This window comes from Phoxinus phoxinus (assembly GCF_949152265.1).
Source record: "Phoxinus phoxinus genome assembly, chromosome: 17".
In the NCBI taxonomy this organism is placed as follows: Eukaryota; Metazoa; Chordata; class Actinopteri; order Cypriniformes; family Leuciscidae; genus Phoxinus; species Phoxinus phoxinus.
In genome coordinates, this window is record NC_136892.1 from 4,919,120 (window position 1) to 4,943,413 (window position 24,294).

At 39.4% G+C, this 24,294-nt stretch overlaps 1 protein-coding gene and 1 long non-coding RNA gene across 3 annotated transcripts in view; one reads left to right on the forward strand and one right to left on the reverse strand.

Annotated features, from left to right (window-relative positions):
* Nucleotides 1-7,972: 7,972 nt before the first annotated feature.
* On the reverse strand, nt 7,973-15,771 carry LOC306984082. Its single transcript, XR_013794479.1, has 3 exons — nt 15,250-15,771; nt 8,172-8,481; nt 7,973-8,069 (listed from the first exon to the last, which is right to left on the reverse strand). It is a non-coding gene; the product is annotated as an uncharacterized lncRNA (long non-coding RNA).
* Nucleotides 15,772-20,332: 4,561 nt separating this feature from the next.
* cpeb4b (cytoplasmic polyadenylation element binding protein 4b) overlaps nt 20,333-24,294 on the forward strand; it is a 45,117-nt gene continuing 41,155 nt past the window's right edge. The window contains exons 1-2 of one of the 2 annotated variants that reach the window (XM_079585103.1): nt 20,333-20,934; nt 22,446-23,606. In XM_079585103.1, the coding sequence (XP_079441229.1) occupies nt 22,500-23,606 (1,107 nt within the window). In that variant the 5' untranslated portion in view covers nt 20,333-20,934; nt 22,446-22,499. The remainder of the gene's footprint in view (nt 20,935-22,445; nt 23,607-24,294) is intronic. The other variant, XM_079585102.1, reaches the window with a different exon arrangement.

Sequence of the window (24,294 nt, forward strand, 5' to 3'; positions counted from 1 at the left end):
ACATTAGCACTGTGATTAGTCGACTCTTTAGAAACTTTTTCATGACCTGATCTAGCACTTGCACAGTTTTGGCACTGTTTGCCATTGTGTTCTTCTTGTATTTTTAGCTATCTGTTCTGGTAATTGCCACTTATGCAATATGTGCAAAGCCACTTTGGTTAAAAAGCATCTGCTAAGAGCATGAAATGATTTCTGCAGGTCTTTGAGCCAAATATTTTAGAGACAATAACACACTTAACAGAAGATTTATTTGACTATATTTAGAGCTTTTTTCATGAAGTGAACTGTGTTTGGATATCAGCACTAATTCGAGACACTGTAGTACAAAGAGAACACGACACTTTTTTCTTTTTGTGTGTGTGTGTGGATGTGGCATTGAGCAGCATTAGCCATGTTAGCATAACATATGAGAACAATGCGGAGGACTTTTTTGACTGTAGCTGGACTGGCCGTGTGCCGATTGCCGTTGCTTTGAGCACAGGAGCTGAACTAATTACCCTCTGTCAGGAATTTGATTACGGTGCATTTGCCGGGCATCCGTTTGACGTGATAAGAGCCGTACTTTGGAAAAAGCCAGTAACCCTTGGTAACGCAAGCCTTTTGTCATAGAAATGGATCCCTGAAGCTCACATTTCTCCTCATCCATTTTCCTCTGTGCAATGTCAATGAGGATAGTTTTATAAAAGGTCACAAGATATAGATTATGCTTAAAATAACATTTCATGTTCCTGAAAATGATTGTGTTAATCAGGGTTTTGGTGATTCATAATGATTATGCTCACAGAATGCAACTTTTAAAACCTAATATGTTTGTTGTAATTTAAAGAAGCACATGAATACCAGAATTTCAAAAATATGCTCAAGCACTTATCATTAAAAAAATAATAATAGGATGTAAATTAAAAAAGCTAATGTTAGCCATTGCTCAATGTGATTGAAAGTTAGCTTACATGAGGGTGTCACCATAACATTTATTTAATATATTTTTAACAGTCGTTTGAAATGTGTGATATCACAGGGATTGCTGTCATTTTATCAAACAAAATGGAATAACTTAGAGTCAGACAAACCAACTGATATCACAAAACATCACACACTTAACAAATCCCATTTCCCATACGGAAATGTAATATATGACATATATGTCCCTATATCGCTAGTGATGCCGTCATATATGCTAAATATAAGACAATATATTGCTATCACATATATACATATCTCTACATATAAGTTGATATAGGTTTTTAACATATATAAATTTGCCATAATAAATCAGTGTATGACATATATTAATATGATGTATGATTATTATTTATATAATACTGTATGTTTTGACCATATATGTCCCCAATATGTTTAATTGATATATTCCAAACTATTTACTATTTAACAATTTATTTCAAGTCTACAGATCAATTTAGATCTATCCACAGATCTATCCACATTTCATTTCAATTTCTATCTCATTTTCGAATCTTATAAAGATTCTAAATCTAAATAAAATGTATTATTTATTATTATTTTACCTCTTCTTGACCAGCTCATAAAAACAAAACAAATACTACACAAATTCTATTTGAAAACTGATAATTATATATGTGACATGTATATGAAAAAACACTATTATACATATATTAAATATATGGGCTGGTTTTATATGTCAATTATTCCATTTTCTAATAGGTTTTATATATGGGCATATATATTTTATATATATATGTGGATATATTTCATATATGTATATTTCATATTTGTACATATATTACATTTCCGTAATAGTCATGATATATTGGATTTTATATATTAGCATTTTATATTTTAAGCTATATAGAGACATATGATGGGAAATTAATGCAGTTAATGTGATTTCTGTAATTTTATCTAACAGAATGGAAAATGAGCGACACAAACCAACACAATCATTACAGATTTTATGAATCCCATGGGAGCAATGTCACTTCCTGGAGGATGGTGTTAAAAAATCTAATAGTCGAAATGAATCGGAAGCTGCATTATAGTCTTTTTACCTACATTGTGACGTATATCTGAGTAAAACAGTTTCTCAAACTGGAAAAAAATGTAGGGCGGGACTTGATTTTGTCTGTGGAGAATTGATTGGATGGTTGTGGTTTACTATTGGTCGATCTCATGTGAGTGACAGGTTGCCCCGCCCTCACGCCAGTAAACACATCATCGGGGAAGTGAAAGATTATGAGGGCACATGAACAAAAAAAAAGAAACAAGAATTGTCCATTTTGATTTCATGGTGACTTTAAGGAACCAGTTGCAACAATCCCAAGTTAAGTTAAGAAAACCCATAGAGATAATTGATTGTAACTAGTGTTTTCATAGCTTGGGGGGTTTATTGCAACTGGGCCCTGGCTTTTGTTAATGGTATATTACCGCATTAGGCTCTGTACTGAAAATGTAGGAATGACATGATGATTGTGTTTAAATCGGAAGGTGCCGTGTGGAAATTGATACAATACAATACATGGCAATAAGAAAAGGGTAAAAAAAAATACAATGTGTATGAGACGGCACTTTTCTACAACAGGGCGACGGTTACATATAATGCTTGGTCACCCAGTCCTGAAAATATTTTATGTAAGAATAACGTTAGTAGGCTAGCAATTTTACCTGCGAACTTTTGCGTGGTGTTTTTCGCGGTCAATTTGCACTACTGTATTTAGATTTACAGTAACTGATAATTTCCCAGAATGCATTGAACATCTACAGTAACACACTGTCAACTGTGTGCACAGTACAGAACTGTTGAGAATACAATATAATACTGTGAAAACAACCAAATCTACAGTAACATACCGTACATAGATTATACAGCAAGAAACGGTTGAGAAAACAGTATAATATTGTGAAAACGGTAACAGTGTAGCTATAGCATAACTATCTAGATTATGTCGAGTCACTCGTCCACAACCAGTCGGACTGGCCTTATTTCAGATCAGCGTCGTGTGTGTCTGCAGAAGGCCCAGGGGACGAGGCTGTGTGTGCACGCTGCGGCTCTGAGCTGTGTGTGTGTGAACGGCGAACGACACACACACGGACCGCGGACCTCGCTGCATCCCACGCCTCACTCCCACTGCAGCCAGGAGACAGCATGCTTAACCATCACAGGCGTTTGTCACTATAGTCGTCCTCTTATTCTGAATGGAATGCATTCGCATATTAATAAAACGATTCTGAAAAGCTGACATTTTAAGCATACTAATGAATGGATTACAATGTATGGCCATTGTAATGTGGAAATGTCACTGCATTAGTATGCTGTTAGAAATTATGCAGTCTGATAATTAATGCTTTAAAACAAGACGGCAGGGTGTAGATATGGTTTTGCTATCTTGAAAGGAAAGTGATGGACCTTTATGTATTGGCTGATATTTGACCATTTTGAGATTATTGGCATCAGCTGATGGCTTAATTTGGAAATTGTTGTTATTGTTAGAAAGAAAAAAAAACTATTAAAAATAATTTTTGTCATTAAAATAAAGCTTAAATAAAATAAGATATAAATATTACACGAAAACCTTAAACATTAAAAAGAGTACTAAAACTAATAAAATTTCTAAAATAAATTTTTGTAATGCTTTTGAAAAATGTCTCTAATCCTCACAAAGGCTGCATTTATTTAATAAAAAAAAAACAGTAAAAACAGTTATAATGTAAACTATCATTACAATTTAAAATAACCGTTTTCTATTTGAATATATTTTAAAACGTCGTTTATTCCTGTGATCAAAGCTGAATTTTCAGCATCATTACTCCAGTCTTTATGTCACATGATCCTTCAGAAATCAGTATAATATGCGGATTTGATGAAAAAACATTTATTATTATTATTATTATTATCAATGGTGAAAAAATTCAAGCCTTATTGATGGATAGAGCCTGTTTAATTTGCAGATATTTTTAGTGAATTTTATAGTAATATTGTTTAAATCAAATAAATATAAACCCCCCAAATGTATTTATATTTTATTTCAAAAGATACTATAATGCAAAACGTTTTAAAGATTCAGATTTTTAACTTTTTAAGATTTAACTTGGACTGGCACTGGGTACAGGAACAATATAAAGAAGGGGAAAACTGTTCTCAAATACTTAAATATAAATAATTATACAATATATAGTGTAAGAATATTCAGTCCATTAAAGGATTAGTTCACTTTAAAAATTCCTTATAATTTTTTTTAAATAAAAATTCCTGATTTACTCACCCCAGTGTTATCCAAGATCTTCATGACTTTCTTTCTTCAGTCGAAAAGAAATTAAGGTTTTAGAGGAAAACATTCCAGGATTTTTCTCCATTTAATGGACTTCAATGGCAACCAAATATTCCAATGTTCAAGTTCCAAATGTCCGTCTCAATGCAGCTTCAAATGCTCGACACGATCCCAGTCGAGAAATAAGGGTCTTATCCAGCCTTATCCAGATCGTTATTTTCACACACACACACAAAAAAAAAAAAACTTTTTAACCTCAAATGGCCATCGTGTACATCTCTGAGATGCGCCACATATTAGGCTATGTCAATAGGTTGGAAAGGTCACGTTCACTTTATTTGTCCATGTACTCCGGTTCAAAAAGTTCAAAATCGTGCGACATCTTTGTTTTAATTCATTTTTATTTTCATTTTATAATTTTTTTCCGTGACTTTTCCAACGTGATGACGTAATACGTGGCACATCTCTGAGATGTACAAGACGGGCATTTGTGGTTAAAAAGTATATATATATATTTTTTTTAGAAAATGACGGATCGTTTTGCTAGATAAGACCCTTATTTCTCGACTGGGATCGTGTCGAGACTTTGAAGCTGCATTGAGACGGACATTTGAACCTTCTTTTGAACATTGGGATAGATGGTTGCCATTGAAGTCCATTCTGTTTAGAAAAAGTCTGGAATGCTTTCATCAAAAACCTAAATTTCTTTTCGACTGAAGAAAGAAAGACATGGACATCTTGGATGACATGGGGGTGAGTAAATTATCAGCAAACATTTTTTTGAAAATGAACTAATCCTTTAAATAATCATCACAGCGGATTAATTAAGGAGTCAATTAAAAATGTTATGAAATGACACATAGAGAAGCTCCGTCTTTTCTCTTAGCATCGCAAATATCTTGACAAGCTCAAATTTGACTGTAGATCATGTAGATTGACACATGACTATATCCATTAATTTGATTGGACCGTGTGTTGTCGTATTGCTAGACGGCCTCTGAATGACCCATTCAGGACAGATCCCACATGGGGGAGTACCACTGAGCTTCCCGGGAGCTTTTGAGGAGCTGAGGCTGGGGGAAGGGAGACTCCACTGAGATCCAGAGCTAAGGACTGGGATAAACACTGCACTCTACTAGGGTGTGTGTGTGTGTGTGTGGTGTCCTGGTAAACTATACGTTATGGGGACAAAATGTCCCCACAAAGATGGCAATATCCGAAATCCTTGTCAGGATATTTTTGGTCCCCATGAGGTAACCGGCTTATAAATCATACTAAGTGATGTTTTTTGAAAATGTAAAAATGCAGAAAGTTGTGTGTGATGGGATGGTTAAGGGGTCGGGTTAGTGTAAGGGGAGAGAATATACAGTTTGTAGAGTATAAAAAACATTACGTCTATGGAAAGTGCCCATAAAACATGAAACCCCAACGTGTGTGTGTGTGTGTGTGTGTGGTGTTCTGCAAAGGGAGGTGAAGATGTGTAAATGTTTGATGGGAGTGCAGATTGCTTCTCTGATATATGGCGTCACACCATCTGTCTGTTGCCGAGGCCTACAAATTATAGAGAGAAAAATGGTGTGTAAGGTGGAATGAGAATAGCATTGAACACACCACTTATTTTACTGTGTGGACACGTATTAAAGCACAGAATATTTTAGTAGTCATTTTTTTTTCAGTGTTGCACTAATGCACTGTTCTCCCAAACCTTTTTAAATAATTGTGCCTCTATAATAAACGGAATACATTTACATTTAGAAACATTTAGTATTCAGTTTACATGGTATTCAGACATATCTCTGAATAACATGTAAATACTATGGTACATGAATATGATACTCTGTCCATCACTAATAAACACAGTTCTTTCTTGTAAGGGCATATTTTGAAATTATGAACTACTAGTAAATGCAAAAAGCAGAATATAAAGTTGCTCTGCAGAATGAGTATCCATTTTGAGCAATGGGCAATAGATTGATTTAAAGTATTTAGGAGACATAAAGCTCTTTATTATTTCTGTAAACAAACACACAAGAATGGTCAACAAGGTAGCATTGCAAAAATCCATTTTCACGGCAAAGCCTCCGAATGTGAGCATCGTTGAGGCGGATAGAAGGAGTTCTTCGAGCATGCTAGTCGTTCAGATGTATTATGGCACTGAATGCACAACTAAAGCTGATTCATGACCCGTGTCCCATATCTTAGCCAGTCCAGCTAACCATCATGTCCTTATCGTGAACCCTGTGAACTGAGGCCTATATGAACATAGCCGGGTGGAAAATCAATCTCTTAACCCAATCCCTGATGACAATGAAAAGGTCACACTCGATGATCAATACATTGGAATTGGGGATATGAAAAATACATTATATGGGATTAATACATTTATAAAAAATCAATTACATTTATCAAAAGTGATAGCACAAAGATTTACATTGTAACAATATATATATATATATTTTTTTTGTTGGCATCGATGGTTTCATGGAGGACCTTTAACACCAATGGAACGTTTCCAGTCCACAAAAAGGTTCTTTATAGTGGGAAAAGGGTTAGTTTTAAAATAATGTTCTTCACGCTAAGAATAAAAGGTTATTTTAAGAACTGATCGCTGAACTGTTCTCTAGGGAGCAAAAAATTGTTCTTCAAAGAAAAAACAACAACCTTAGCCTAAAAACTTAGATTTTTTTAGTGCATGGAATGTTTCCAGTCCACAAAAGCTTTTTATAGTGAAAACTATATTTTAGAGTTTTAAAATGTTCTTTACACTTAGAAAAACAAGAGGTTATTTTAAGAACAACCCGATCACACTAAATGCGTCTCTATAGACCTTGTGCGCCAGAGAAACAAGGGCGCCGCCATCTTTAGAATATTGTCTTTGAACTTCCGGTTTTGCGGTCGCTCTGTGTATGGGATCGCTGAGTAACTAGCTTTTAAAGTGGATTTTAAAGTTAATGAAAGTTATCATGAGGATTGTAATGTTTGAAGCAGATTTCTTAACAAATGTCAGTAGACCGGGAAGATTTTAAAACGAGCCGTTCATTCATAAATACGCAAGATCGCTGTGAAAATACAGACCGGAAGTAAAAAGACAACGAGCGCAGCGCTGAAAAGGGGCGGGGCTACATAAGGTCTATAGCACGCAGTGTGTTTATAGTGTAATTTATACGCGTAAATGAGTTTTTACGTGCATAGGATACGCATGGGTTGGTTATGGTAGGTTTAGTAGTGGTGTGGGGTGCGTGTGTATTACACGTAATGAAGTGCGTATCAAATGCACGCGAAAACTGTGAATCATATGCACGTAAAAACTCATTTTCGCGTATACATTGCACGATAAACACACTGCGTGCTATAGAGACGCATTTACGTGAGAACAGGCTGTTAAGACCATGAAAACCCCCTTTTGGAAGCTTTATTTTTAAATGGTTAGTTCACCCAAATTTTTTAAATTCTGTCATTAAAATTACTCGCCCTCATGTCGTTGTGTTGTCGTTCGGAACACAAATGAAGATCTTTTTGATGAAATTTGAGTGATTTCTGTCCCTCCATTGTCAACTACGCAACTACCACTTTGACGCAAAAAAAAAAAAAAAAAATAATAATATATCGTAAAACGAATCCATATGAATTGATGAAAATTCAGCTTTGGCATTAGAAGAATAAAATACATAAAAAAAAAAAAAAAAATTCAAACAGTTATTTTAAATAATCATCAGTGATATTGTAGATGAACATCTCACCGTCTCAGCGGTATTTAATGTTATTTACTGCATTCAAAGCAGACGCAGTCAGGAACACCCATGTTTAAGTAGGGCAGCAACAAACCTGTGAAGGAAATTAGGCTGTATTAAGCCCGGGGAAACCATGTTGTGCAGCTTTTTATACAGAGATTTCGAATTGGGAACATCTGGAGCAAAACTAACTTACATGATAGGAGTTAGTTATTGATATTATGAGGCTGAATAACAGTTTTAATTATTCCAATCCCAAAATGCCCAACAGCACATTGCACATGAGCCGTCTGTTGAAGCCCACGTGCGTTATTTCACCTTCGCTGACACCGACTGATACTGCAGTGTGTGTGAGCTTCACGACCTGAGCTCTGGCTGAGGGAACGCTTCATTATTGATGAGCATCTCTGCTGTGGAGGAGGATGGTGCAGGCCAGGCTGACTCAGCGTTTTACACCCGCCACTCAGACTGATCAGCCGTGTCAGCGTTTCACGGGGTAGGGAGCGCTTTAGAGGGAGAGAAAGAATGAGTTATCTCAGTTTGGAGACCAGCCCCTGTAATTGCTATTGTGTTTTGACACCCAGACATATGAGCGTTTGTATGACGTTGGTGTTGAACGTTCATTTTAAAGGATTAGATCACTCGGAAATGAAATTTCTTCCAGCATTATTTGGTCACCGTCACATCATTCTTTTGTGAAAAAACTAAAGTAAACATTTTGAAGATTGTACGGGTTGCTCCTTTCCATATGATTGAAGAATGAGGCTTTTTAAGCACAGAAAATGACTCAAAAGCACCATAAAAGTAGCATAAGTCTGTATGACTTATTCCATGTCTTCCGGACAGGGTTATTATCGTTAACTAAAACTAAAAACATTTATTAATTTTTTTTTATTACTTTAAAATAAAATAATGTAGCCTATATACAAAAAAAAATGCTTTTATTTCAGCTAGTTGCCAAGGCTACATTTCTTATTTTTGTTTAGTTTAAGTTGAATTAATAAAATAACTAAAACTAAATAAACTAAAGCTAAAAATGTTTAAAGTGTTACCTATTTTGACCCATTTCTCACACAAAGCTATCATAAAATCCTCAGTCCCATTCATTGTAACTGCACTGCAAACAGCGACCAGCTTTAGGGGCCGTTTACACAACACTACTAAAAACGTACAACTTTTTATGTGTTTTGGCAGTTAAAGAAACACGCTGACTTTTTGTGACTTTAGCTTATCCACCGTATCCCCCAGAGTTAGATAAGTCCATACATACCATTTTCATCTCCGTGTGTGCCGTAACTCTGTCTGACGCACCCACCGCTAGCCTAGCTTAGCACAAAGACTGGAGGTAAATGGCTCCAGCTAGCACACTGCTCCTAATAAGTGACAAAATAACGCCAACATTTTCCTTTTTACAAGTTGTGATTTGTATAGTCACAGCGTGTACAGATAACAAGGTCACATGAGACACAGCCATCTTCTAACCGTATACATACTGGGAACTAGGGGTGTAACGGTACATGTATTCGCACCGGACCGTTTCGGTACAGGACTTTCGGTACGGTGCACATGTGCACCGAATGCAATCTTTCACGTAAATTAGGCTAGTTTTGTGTGCGGAACATACGTCAATTCCGAGTTTCCACACGAACATATTAAGTGTCGGAAGTCTCCGCGTTGCACTGATTAAATCTGATTAATCGTTTTTGTGATTCAAATACATGTAAAATATTACCATAACATCGATCTTCCTGTGTGCGGAAATTTGTTTATGTTGCTGTGACAACGAAACACGTGCAAGCGCGCCTGTGTTAAGAGCGCTGATGCGCTCCAAAAAAAAAAAAGAGCGCTGCTGCGCTCATCTGTGGACATTTCCGAATGCCTTTCTGTTAAAAGCGGGCTTTCCAAACAAACAAACGTACATGTGTCATTAGTATGAGAAAATGTATGTATCACCACATACATGGCACACTTGCTTTAGCCCAGCCTCTCGCTAGCTAGCGTCATGGCCAATACTGGTTTGAGAGTATTTTATTTAGTGGAGAACTTTGCAGCAGTATTTTATTTCTTATTCTTTTTTATTTTATATATTTTTTATTTATTAGTCTAACGTTATATTTTATTAAAAAGTGTGTTTAAAAAAAGTGTAAACAAATTGTTAAAAAAAGTTTATAATAAACAACCAGCAGTTTGTTTTGCATTTCTATCCCTTACTGTACCGAAAATGAACCGAACCGTGACTTTAAAACCGAGGTACGTACCGAACCGTGATTTTTGCGTACCGTTACACCCCTACTGGGAACTATATTCTCAGAAGGCGAAGCACTGCTACTTCTGCGGAGTGATTAGCGCAACACTGAGCGAACTCTTGTCTCCTCACCACGGGGCTTCTCAGGCGCTGCGAGCAAATCACTCCGCAGAAGTAGCAGTGCTTCGCCTTCAGAGAATATAGTTCCCAGTATGTATACGGTTAGAAGATGGCTGTGTCTCATGTGACCTTGTTATCTGTACACGCTGTGACTATACAAATCACAACTTGTAAAAAGGAAAATGTTGGCTTTATTTTGTCACTTATTGGGAGCAGTATGCTAGCTGGAGCCATTTACCTTCAGTCTTTGTGCTAAGCTGGGCTAGCGGTGGGTGCGTCAGACAGAGTTACGACAAGCACGGAGATGAAAAGGGTGTGTGTGGACTTATCTAACTCTGGGGGATACGGTGAATAAGATAAAGTCCTGAAAAAAACGGGTTTCAAAGTGCAAGTTTTTGCAAACAAAACAGGTTTGAATGACATCTGGGATGTCTGAGGTGAGTTTACATCATAATCACATGACAATGCATAAATGCAATCTATCAGTCAATGCACACTTTTTTTTTTGTCTCCCTCTCGTACATATGCACACACTCATAGGCATATGCTGAGCTTCTCGTCTATAATGTATTCCTCTCAGGACCCAGAGGAGTAATGAAATGGCAAATGCTTTTCTGACGTGAACGCCCACCTAGCCGCATTCCTTCCCACAAGCAGGGCTGATGTGCTACTGACTGCTTCAGCCTCTTCAGCTTAATTAGGATTTTATCCCTCAGGGATCCCAGCTAGAACAAATAGATGGCGAGCAATATGCACAAGCTCTTTTTTTTTTGCTCAAGCTCCCTGTCTGTTTTAATGCAGTCGGATCATTCCGGTTAAAATCTCTATAGTTCTGTAGTAGACATTCAGAAACATGCTCTGGTCAAGCTCAGGCACTTAAATTATAAATGATGATTATCTGATGAATAAATACATAATTTTAACTTACACTAGGCAGTTCATTTTTATACTAAATTTAAACATTTGTATACATACATTTGTAATACATTTTCTTTTTATATAACAGGTATGGTTATATAAAATAACAAATATATAACCGGTATCTTTGTGTGGACTCTTATGTTGTTTTTTCTTTGGTTCTGTGTTTTCTTCCTGTGTTTATTCAACCCGATCTCACCAAATGCGTCTATATAGCACGCAGTGTGTTTATCGTGTAATATATACGCGAAAATGAGTTTTTACGTGCATAGTATACGCATGGATAGCACATGGTTGGGTTTAGGGTGGGGTAGGGTGCGTGTGTATTATACGCTTGGGTAGGATTAGTGGTGTGGGGTGCGTGTGTATATCACGCAATTAAGTGCGTATCATATGCACGCGCAAAACTGCGTATCATATCCACGTAAAAACTCATTTTCGCGTATAAATTGCACGATAAACACACTGCGTGCTATAGAGACGCATTTGCGTGAGAACAGGCTGGTTTATTTCCAATTCCATTTTATCCTGTTGCTAGTTGGTTTCTATGGTTACTCATTGATTATGTTCACCTGTGTCTGTTTGGATCAGTTAGCCATGTATTTAAGCATTTTGGTTTTCTTTATTTTACAAAAGCACAATGTTTTGTTTTTATTGTGACTGTATACATATTGTTTTGAATTATGTCTTACTCTTATCTGACCATAAATAATATAAGTATCGTAAGTTGTTTTCCACTATTATAATGAGACAAAATAATTTCTTCAGTCATGGAAGTCTCACTACTGTCCAGGGATGAAATATGAAATGTTCTCGTTCTCGCTTATCTTTCAGTGATATCTTGAAAAAGCTTAATATCGCATTTTGTACATTTTGTACTTTTATAACAGAAGAGATTATTTTCAGTTTTGTAGATGATTGTAACCAAATAGGCTACCTTTTGTTTTTTATCAGTCCTACAAAAAATATGACCTATGCAAGAGTAAATGTTTTACTGCTTAGTGCTTACTCTATAGGAGGCTGTACTGTCCTCAGGGGGAACATACTGTAATTTCCAATAAATTAAAGGAAACCTAAGCATTGGGGTTTTGTTGCTTTTTCCTTTTGAACCGAATTCGTATCGAACCCTGACCCCAAAACTGAAGTAAGTCCAGAACCGTGACTTCTGTGCACCCCTAAAAAACATAATTAAATCTCTGGCTAATTCTTTCCCACCAAAATAAGTCGCTTCCAAGAGGACGATGCCATTCAGGAACTCGCAAGTGATATTGCGAACATGGAAAGAAACTACAAATTGATTTCAAATTTATCAGATTTAAAAATACATATATTTGAAACATTTCAAAAAGGCAAGAAAAAAGCAAAGTAAAGATAGGAATTATTTCTAATAAATGTAATTGTTCATTTTAGATGTATAGTATACAGTACACAGTACAGTATAGGATATGTGATTTTGTGAGAATTTTGATATTGTAATAAAAGAAAACTGAATAATTTGAGTTTCATCTGTGAGTTCACTCATATTTAATAGTATATATACATATATATATATATATATATAATAGTATATTATAATAAACAAATATATATACATATTTATTTTTAATACATGAAGATTTACTGCATAACCGGGATGATCCAGTCGCTTGCTGCTACGATCCCAGTTGCGTGTTCAGCTTACAACGCTTTGTTTAGGCATGTGTACACTAGCTAAATATTTCATGGCACACAAAATAAGCAGTATTACACAATACAATGCATCTTCGTTACAACTTCATTCTCCTCTCCTGAGGAACGTATTGTGCCAATTATGCCTTAGGTAGGGCTGATAAATTTTTTAATGGATTCAATGTTTTATTCATAGTCGAGCTGGCTCTTTGGCGAATGAAACCGGAGACCGAACCAGGGTCGCGTTTGCAGTGGCTGAATCTTAACAGCGAGACGCAGGAGCACATCTGCTTGTTCAAATGCACCAACCTCATTCAAATTGCCTTAATACACGTAAATTCGCTTGACTGCCTGCATAATTTTGCATGGAGGTCATTTGAGCTGTGCTGCAAAGGTGTGTTTCCATTAAAGCCAGTCTGACTGGTTTTTGTCTCTGCCTTTTAATCCCTCTACCAACATGGTGGCATCTTCATTCCACATTAAGAGAGATGTGTCATCTGACTGAACTACTGAACATCTGAGACTGTGTTGGCAGACACTGTAATGGAGAGGAAATCGGAGATTTAGGGATTAGGTATACAGCGACAATTTGGCAAATGACCAATGGGGTTACTATTAAACTTTCCGAATTAATGTTAGATGAGTGATTAAAGGTGCTGTAAGCCATTTTTTTTAACTGTACTAAAGCACAAAAATACCATATGTTAGCAGAGATTTAAGAAACATGCTAAGTTCACATACTTGTTTCTCTGAAAAACAATGCTTCAGCCAGTTATTCTACTTCGAAATGTGTTATCCGGGTCGTAATGTCTGTTTTTGTTTTGCCAGTTCACCCAATAGTATCTTGACACCCTGAGTCGCTAGTTGGCGGAAAACCGCGTATTGTAGCAAGGAAGCTAGCAATAAACTGGGTCAGAGATCGCAGATTCAACCCGACTATCCTCCTAAAAAGCTCTATGTCCAGAGGCATAATAAAACACAGATAAATCAACTCATCAACTTACAGTGTAAGGCTCGTCGGCTTCCATTGTCAATTGACCGTTCGCAAAGACCCGCCCTCTTTAGTTACTGTTGCTATGTCCGACAAGCTACGCCACTCTCACGCCATGTTCTCACGCAGTGAAAAATACACCGCGGAGCAGAGGACCAGCTTACTTTTGATATTAAACAAAGTCTCACCTTTCAAATTTGGTCATTTTTTAAAAGAAATTTAAACAATAAATACCGTTTTGTGGCTCTTTAATGTGTCTGACAGATCGCTGTAGAGCCTCAGTTAAAGCTGCTCGTGAACCGATCATCTCTTCCTTCTAGTTCATTTATAGTTCTATAAATGAACATGAATGAACATCAGAAGGAATGTTGTTTTAACCGCGGAAAGGTGTCAGTACACTCCGCTTCTCAAAGTTCAAATCATCCCATGTTAATCTACTTACTCTTCTGACTGCTTTGTCGGACAAAATGGCGGACGGCGAAGTATGATTTGTCAGATCACCTGTCAATCAAACTCCATGCGAAGGGTCAATTGCTCTCGCTCCTGTTGCGTGTCCTCAATCTGGAAACTCGCGTGAGCGTCGAGTCTGAGGGGGAGGGGAAAACAACAATCTCTGATCTCTGGACTGCAGTACCCATTTCAACCACTAGTTGTAAATATTACATACTCCACCTTTAATGAAGGAGTTTAATTAGATGCCCTAATCACCTGCGCTACATAGAGTGCACACACTCCCTAAATCATTGGCTGTGTCCAAAAGCTTAAAGGGCCCCTGAAATAAAACATTTTTCACGTTTTTTAACTTGGTGTGTTACAAAACAATGACAAAATTCACATTTAGGAGATATAAGCATTCAAAAGTTACAGTCTCTCACTTCCGCTAAAATGGATCACAGATTTTTATGACGTTACCGCGGACTTCAGCTTCTCATCCAATCAAATGCTCTCTAGAATCTAAAGCTCCGCCCCCTATGCTATAAATACCACCTGGCCAAAGCGACCGTTGACAGACACGGAGCAATATGGGTTGGAGATGTGTGTTCGGTTGCTCAAACGCTCCAGTTTTATTCTGTTTTCCAACTGTACGTTGGTTAAGAATAAGATGGCTAGAATTTATTCACACCTCTACTATTGAATCCAACATATCATCAGCGCTCGGATTCACTTCCATGGTGCTGTCAAGTACGACTTGCAGAATGTGAGGTAAACTAAACGCTATTGGCTAGTTGAAAAGGGGGAGGAGCCATTCAATATGTCCCGCCTTAGTTTCCTGTTTCAGTGGAAATGACGTCAACGCATCATAAAGCTGTGCGTTCAAAGGTCTAAAAACACCTTCAGAGGACGCATTCAAACAAGGCATGTCCGAATCCAATGTTAGCTTCACTTCCCGTCTTCTGAGATTCCTTAATCTGATCGATTTCTGAAAGCAGCATTGATGTATCCTTCACTGCCTTTGATATCCCACAATCCTGTGTTTTCCATTCTGTGACAGTTGAGCTAAAAAATAAAGATGGCGTCTGAAAATTGCGTTTATGGTCCGTGTTTTGACCAACGATTTTCACATATGGTGTAATTTCTAGCGATAAATTACTATTATAGTAATTAAATATTCACTTAGCTTTCACCAAAGCTCGCTCTATTTTGCTGTAGATCATTAAACCGTTACGCTGCCTCAGAAGTCTGTCTGACATCAGTTTCGTGAGGTGCCATCGAGCGCAAATGCTGCCCAAGTTTTCGGAAGCGGGTCACAGACCTCGTCTGATACTAAAGACTTTACCTGCTTTATGTTCCTGACTACCTCAGTACTCACCTCACTGCAGTACATGAGATCCAGGGGGCGGAGTTGGATCCAGATCTAAGGGGTGGAGATTGGTGGGTTTAGGCATAGATATTATATAGAGACTAGATGCCCTATTGGCCGCTGGGCACTGAGAAATACGGCCGCCATCTTAAATCGGTCGTACTCCTAGTTTCGTTGCTTAGCAGCAGTTAGATTCCAGAGCACTGTGGAGCATTTCCCTGTTCTAATCGGCGGACCAGCGCAAATAGGGCCCGGGATTACTTTTCACAAGTACATTTGAACATTACCGTACTTTTGGTTGTATTTTGTGAATAGAATATTACAAGATAATTGAGAAGGAGCAAGGATCTTTGATATTACTGTACTGAAATCGTAGCCAGCTAACGTTAGATGTTATGTTTACTGCATCACTCGGCATGGAGAGGTTGGGTAAAGTAATAATTACAAGAGCTTCTCGGTTATCAGATACAAGCATTCAACGGCCCTGTAGTATAAACATATATAAATATAGGTTATTTGTGTTTGCGCACGTGATATCAGGAAGCAATGTAACGTTAATAACGTTACGTTACCTGTGTAATACACACATGACGGCGATGCGCAAATCGAGTGTGTGTGTGTGTGTGAGTGTGAGAGAGAGAGAGTAAGTGTGTGTGTGTGTGTGTGTGAGAGAGAGAGAGTAAGTGTGTGTGTCACAAATCAATCATTATTGTTTCTTCAACTTATTAAAATATCTTACTTTACTGAAACTATCTGTTTCTGCTTCTTTATCATATTTATAGTGTGTGATTTATAAAATACCTTATATCCTACATCACATATTTTGATTTTGGACGTCTGGTCACTTTATATCTTATATCAGAATATTATATTACTGTTAAGCCTACTTTGAATATTAAAATATGCCGAACCATGTGTCCTGTATCATAGCTACATGAATGACATTTGCAGAAAACAAACCCACGTGAAAATCAGTTCGGTATTCAGTGAGGTATGATTAATTAAATGCGCTGACAGCTCATTGCTCCTGCCATACAGATTACACTGAGTGGAGCGGGTGACCGGTTTAAGATGGCGGCCCCACGGCTCGACCGCGCTAATAGGCAGTAGCGGTCGATAGGGCGTCTATCTATATGATGTCTATGGGTTTCAGGGATCAGGGGGTGGAGATTGGTAGGTTTAGGGATCAGGGGGTGGAGATTGGTAGGTTTAGGGATCAGGGGGTGGAGATTGGTAGATTTAGGGATCAGGGGGTGGAGATTGGTAGGTTTAGGGATCAGGGGGTGGAGATTGGTAGGTTTAGGGATCAGGGGGTGGAGATTGGTAGGTTTAGGGGTTGGTTTAGGGATCAGGGGGTAGAGATGGGTAGGTTTAGGGATCAGGGGGTGGAGATGGGTAGGTTTAGGGATCAGGGGGTGGAGATGGGTAGGTTTGGGGATGAGGAGGTGGAGATGGGTAGGTTTAGGGGTGGGTTTAGGGATCAGGGGGTGGAGCTTGGTAGGTTTAGGGATCAGGGGTGTGAGATTGGTAGGTTTAGGGGTGGGTTTAGGGATCAGGGGGTGGAGATTGGTAGGTTTAGGGGTGGGTTTAGGGATCAGGGGGTGGAGATGGTTAGGTTTAGGGGTGGGTTTAGGGATCAGGGGGTGGAGATGGTTAGGTTTAGGGGTGGGTTTAGGGATCAGGGGGTGGAGATGGGTAGGTTTGGGGATGAGGAGGTGGAGATGGGTAGGTTTAGGGATCAGGGGGTGGAGATTGGTAGGTTTAGGGATCAGGGGTGTGAGATTGGTAGGTTTAGGGGTGGGTTTAGGGATCAGGGGGTGGAGATTGGTAGGTTTAGGGGTGGGTTTAGGGATCAGGGGGTGGAGATGGGTAGGTTTAGGGGTGGGTTTAGGGATCAGGGGGTGGAGATGGTTAGGTTTAGGGGTGGGTTTAGGGATCAGGGGGTGGAGATGGGTAGGTTTAGGGGTGGGTTTAGGGATCAGGGGGTGGAGATGGGTAGGTTTAGGGGTGGGTTCAGGGATCAGGGGGTGGAGATGGGTAGGTTTAGAGGTGGGTTTAGGGATCAGGGGGTGGAGATGGGTAGGTTTAGGTATATGTAAGGTGGGAGGAGTTGGATCTGGATCAAACTCCTCCCCCTGGATTTCGTGTTCTACAGTGAGGACCATCTCGACTACCTTGCTAGCTACTGCGGTTTACCTCAGCAAAGTCGATCGCCAGTCGTTCAAGTCCTCGTCCAGCCATCCCTAATCTCAGTGTGGTTTCTTATGTGTGTGTGTGTGTGTGTGTGTTCTCCAACGATTCTGTAAGACAAAGACTCAAAGTTTACAATACAAGTCCATCTTATCTACTAGCGATGTCAAGTACAGGATCATCACTTACCTGTTTGTGCACTGTGTTCCTGCCATATCTGTAAATAAACCTGTTTGACCTTTACCCTAATTCTGGTTCAAGCCTGATAAATAGTTATAGAGCACTGCGATGATGGTGTATTTGTGCAGGTCAACCCGGAAGTTTGCATCACCCTGGTTCCCTCGACAAAAACCCAATAGGATTTTCCATTGTCTTTTGGATTATTGCAGAAAATAAGCTCTGCAAACCGACAAAAGTTTATGATTCTTATGTGTTTTATTCATCATGCTTACATAAAATCATCAGAAGTAAAAAGCTAAAGGGACAATTTACTAACGAACTACACCACGGTCGAATGACTTCAACGTCACCACAACTAAGCTTCCAACAACTCTTTCTTTATTTTTATTTTTTATTTTTTTAACACAATGTAAAAGCAAAGTAGAGTATGAGTTTACCCGTTCGGCATGATGACGTTCAATATCCCATTTAGCCACTTGTTAGCAACAACAGCTTTGTTCAAGACAAGGGAAAGCTTTAAAACAAAGCAGAAGGGGCATTACTGATGTATCTTATGCCAGAATTAAATGTGAAATACACCACAGACCTAATTTCAGGCATTTAACCAAAAACCAACAAAAAAAACCCTATTGACTTCTGTACGAATGGTACCGGAAGTGCTAAAATGCTAACTCGTTTCCGCTTTGGCGTACTAAAAGCAGAACGATTTTGGGCAATTGGATTTTAGTGTGGCTACCTAATGGCTCCATAGAAAAAAAATATTTTGTTGATGTCTGTGGTGGATGTTTAGGGCAAACACGTGTCACGTCTCAAGCAGCTGGTCAGATAATGTTTGAGTATTTCAGTTACTTTTGTTATTTAGTGACAATCGTACATTAATTCCTGGGATACTTCATTTTGATTGGACAAATTTTTTTAAGTTCCCCTGTGGTGAAAATCAAGGTTTTAAATGTTGTTAATAGTGGTGTTTTTAATATGCTTTAAGACAAACCATGTGCAAATTCATAAGTCGACACCATTGCTGAGTATTTTCTACTTAAAACTGCAGTGAATCAATGCAGTCTCAAAAACACGGTTTGAAATCGCTGGTGATCAGATCAACGTGTGATCGTCAACCAGTGGATCTCTGAGCTATTTTAAGGCATAAAAAAACCCCACCTTTAAATATGTCATTTTGGTGATCAAAGATGAGTTTTAAGGGATACAATTATTGACTACAGGGGGAGTTTAAAATAGGCCTTATGATATTTATTGTCGATCCCTCCACTGTCTCCTTCTTCTAACATAATAACATAATTTCAGTTCGTTAATCAATATTTCATGTCTATTTGTTGTTTTATTTGTAGTAAGCAGAATAATTGTACAGCTAGTCGGTCATTATTGCAGATTAGTGATACAACCTCCTGATTATTTTGTCTAGGTTTAAAAAAATCTGGTTTACTATGTTTGTGGCGACTTTCCACAGACATAATGTTTTTTATACTGTACAAACTGTATATTCTCTCCCCTTACACTAACCTGACCCTAAACCCATAGACATCATATATAATATCTATGCCTAAACCTACCCATCACACAAAACCTTCTGCATTTTTACATTTGCAAAAAAAAAAAAAAAAAAAAAAAAAACTCATTCTGTATGCCAATAAGCTTGTTTCCTCATGGGGACCTTAATTCTGTCCCATAATGAGTCGGTGTGCATTCAGGTTGAAGCCCCCACCGGGATAGAAAAACATGTACACACTCACACACACCCTCTGTGTTTGTCTCGTACCTAAGATCTCGTTGTTGGTCCAAATGATAATGGTGGAGGAGCTGAAAACAGCAGCAGATCTTAATGAGACCTCTGTCTGAGGGCACAGATGACATTATTCAGATCCTCTCTCTCCTCCCTGCTCTCTGACCCATCCGTTTGCAGGAACACGGGTAATGAGACTGATCCGGGTCGCTTAAAACAGGGAAGAAGGGTGCAAGCAGGTGTCATCGCAACTGAGAAAAGCTCACCCCTGCTGATTCAATTCCTACTTAAGAAAGGACACACACACACATTTGCTCAAGCCACAGTATTCTGACACCAGGGGGACACGATAAATCATGAGGATATTTACATTTAAACATATTGCGTATGGTGATGCAAATATATACAAATACACAACATAATCCTAATAGGCTTATTGACCTTATAGGGCGGAGATTTCAAAGCATAGGCTATGACCTTAAAGGGAAGACACATATTTATGAATCGCATTCAAATGAGGAAAAAGTGGGCGGGAATAACTTGCGTTCTGACCAATTAAATGCCTTGTTCTCAGCCAGCGTGGGCGGAACATACGCCTTGTGAGGTTCCCGTGGGCGTGGTCTACCGCGATGGGGGCGTGGCTTTAGCCGGAAGTGTGTGTGGACTGTGTCTCCTTGTCATTTGGCTTCAGTAGATTGGAGAGGAAAAGGACAGCAGCGGCAGCACAGCGAAGGGAACAGAAGTGCGCTGGTGAAAAAAAATAAAAAATAATACAGAGAAACAAAAATCCAACAATGAAAAGGACGCATGAACGCATTGTAGTTCACCAGTAACCAAACTAGTCTTTGTATATTGAAGTCAATGACGTAGAATCGTCTACGCAAGTGATTTAAAGGTTAGCAGCTGGCTAAAGCGAGACAGGGCTGTGTCATTGAGAAGGCAGGACACGTCAAGACGAGGAAGGGAGAAAACAAATAGACACTCTTGACGGATTAAAGATTCCCACCTCATAATATCAGATCACCGGTTTATTCGAGCTTCTGCGTTAGTTTGCGTTGTGATATCTGGGACGAGTCCTCCTCAGTCATCGCTCGGATCAGCCGCTAAGGTGAAAAATGAATTTATTTATTGTCTTTGTGAACGTATGTATGATCAATCCCTAATATTACGTGTGTGTTGTGGTTTTATGTGTGATAAATCGTGCAGAATTGTGCGTATTGTAGCTCGCGAGCAGAAGACGTCATCATTTTTCTGATCGAGCGTTCGTTCGTTAAAAAGGGAAGAACCTTTTTTTTCCTTCAATGATATTAAATTATAATAACAGATGAGGTGATTTGTCGTGTAAGCTACCTGACTGTGTTATTTTTTCGTCAGAAAAACACGGTCGAGTCGGCCTTTCGGATGATATGAAGCCTTTTAGCAGTTCCTGTTGAATAAGCCGGTAGCCTGTTAGCTGTTAGCCGAAGAGACGTCACGAATCTATAATTAGAGCCCGAGAGACCTTTATAACTCGTGTTATAGACAGTATGGCATACACCGTCAACATCGTCGGGGAATAAATGATATGACATGTTCATCAATTATATCTTTCCTGTCAGTATTTGTGACGTCTGGTGGCAGAGTGCCACATACTCTCTCACCAAAGGGTGTCCTCAGTGTTTCCACACTATTATACATACAGAACCTTTAACATCCATTCCACAAAAGATTATTTATACTGGACAAAGGTTCTTTAGATTATATAAAGTGTTCTTCACACTAAGAAAATAATGGTTGATAACTGTTCTCTGAAAGGTTATTGTGGGAACCAGATATGGTTCCTCAATGGCATCTCTGTGAAAACCCCCCATTGGAGCCTTTGGGTGTGTTCACACTTGGCATGTTTTGTTCGATTAAAACGAACCCTGATGCAATAGTGCAATAGTTCATTTGAATAAGTGTGAACGCTGCCATCCGAACCCTGTTGCGCACCAAGTATGTGGGCCGAGACCCCTGAAAAGATGGGTCTCCCAAACGAACTCTGGTGCTGTTCGAATGATATATGAATGCAATATGGACCAATGACATGTAAACGAACCAATAAGGGACGTGATAAACTAAACAGTTTTGTTCTCGTCATAGTCATGATGTTGCCCACCACAGTTCGGTTCAGGCATCAGAACCACATCTCCTTTCTCCTTCGTTTGTGTGCGACGGAGGGATTCCTGCCACTATTTTGACTCATTTACACATTTTATAAGCTGTTCGCGAGATCTCACCAGGTCAAAATACCATCATATGCACATATAATGAGCGCATTTATCCCAGAACACAAAACATTGTTCAGTCTCGAAATATAGGCTATGTCTTAAAAGCCGACCAATCAGGTTGTGAACGTATCCATATGCCTTTAGGCTCAGTATCTTTAGATTTAGTGTTAAAAATGCCAATGTGAACGCTAAGCGGACCAGAACTAATACATTTTTTTTGGTCTGGACCAAATGTACCAAGCAAAGTGTGAACACACCATTTATTTTTGCCAATAAACACACCCTTTATTAGTGAAGTGTGTCATTAATTATGTTGTGTAACTGCGTCATGGAGTATTTTAATAACCATGGATATGCATTCTTTTTTTAGAGCATAGGAAGCAAGAATAACTGTGTTGGAGCCAGGTTGAACTGGAGAACATAAATGGGGGATTACGGGTTTGGAGTCTTAGTGCAGAACAACACTGGCAACAAGTCTGCTTTCCCAGTACGAATCCACCCTCACCTGCAACCCCCACACCACCACCAAAATGCGACCTCCAGCCCTGCCGCTTTCATAAACAGCACCTCGGCTGGGAATGGCACCAACACCGGTTCGACATGGCTATTCCCGGCAGCCGGCGCTCACAGCAACATGCAAGATGAAATCCTGGGCTCGGAAAAGCCCAAAGTCCAGCAGCAGGAGCTGCAAGAGACCCAAGAGAAACAACAGCAGCTCTCGCCCGGACACCAGGAGAGTGGCATCATCTCCGAGCTGGAAAAGGCTCGCGCTGAAGAGATTAAAGTGGAGAGTGGGTCATCCGACGGGACCAACGGCAAGGAGAAGCTCCGTTTGGATTCCCCCGTGTTGACGCCCTTTGACTATCAGGAGCCCTCGGGACTGGGAACGGCTGCCCAATCCAGCACCTCCTCCTCCCTGACCAGTTTCAACAACTGGTCAGCTGCTATCCCCCCCACTCCTTCCACCATCATCAACGAGGACATCAGCTTCTTCAACCCGGCGGCCTCCGCCAACAACGGCCCTCTGCTGTTCCAGAATTTCTCCCACCATGTCAGCCCGGGCTTTGGAGGCAACTTCTCCCCTCAGATTGGTCCGATCTCCCAGCACCACCCCCCACACCCCCACTTCCAGCACCCCCACAGCCAGCACCAGCAGCACCGGCGTTCCCCGGCCAGTCCTCACCAGCCCCCGTTCCCGCACCGCAACGCCCCCTTCGGCCAGCTGCCGCATCTCTCCAACAGCCTGAGCAAGCCTCCCTCCCCGTGGGGCAGCTACCAGAGCCCCTCGCCCTCTCCCTCCTCCACCTCCTGGAGCCCGGGTGGGGGTTACGGCGGGTGGGGGGGGTCCCAGGGTCGCGAGTATCGCAGAGGCCTGAATGGAGGCATGACGCCTCTCAACTCCATCTCTCCGCTGAAGAAGACCTTCCCCAACAACCACATGCCCCAGCAGAAGTACTCCCGCACCAGTCCCGGATTCAACCCTAAGTCCTGGATGGATGACAGCAGGAGCGAGAATATCTTCCCTTTCCAGGTGTGTGTAATATTGACATGATGTTGATGATGATATGAAAAAATAGGTAACGATAATAACCGATATATTGGCCTGGCTGATAAAGGCCCCGTTCGCACACCAAGGACGAGAACTGTAATGTTTTAAGGTGGGAATTCATAGGTGGCAAGATGGGCTTTTAATAAAATGAGCATGTATATATAAAATAAATAAAGGTGCTACATGACTAGAGAAAATGGCAGTGCTGCAGGCGTTCCCTTTTGCCAAAAAGTTATTTTTATTTAAAGTAACACACAGATAGGACAGGAAATAGCCCTATATTAAAATAATTTTAAATATAAATACAGTAGTCAACATTTGAAGTGGATCAAAAAAGGTCATGATCAAAGACAATAACTTTGATGAAAGATTTTGATCCACTTCAAATGTTGACTACTGTATTTATATTTAATATTATTTTAATATAGGGCTATTTTCTGTCCTATATTTGTGTTACTTTAAATACAAATAACTTTTTGGCAAAAGGGGACGCCCGCAGCGCTGCCATTTTCTCTAGTCATGTATAGTCAACAATATATCGTTCTTCATTCAGTTCTATGTAATAGACTCGGATTTAACGGATTTATTTGTTGACTAGTTATCAATGGGCGATTATTTTTGGCGACCAAAATTTCGGTGCATACCTACCAAAAAGCTAGGGAAACTCCAA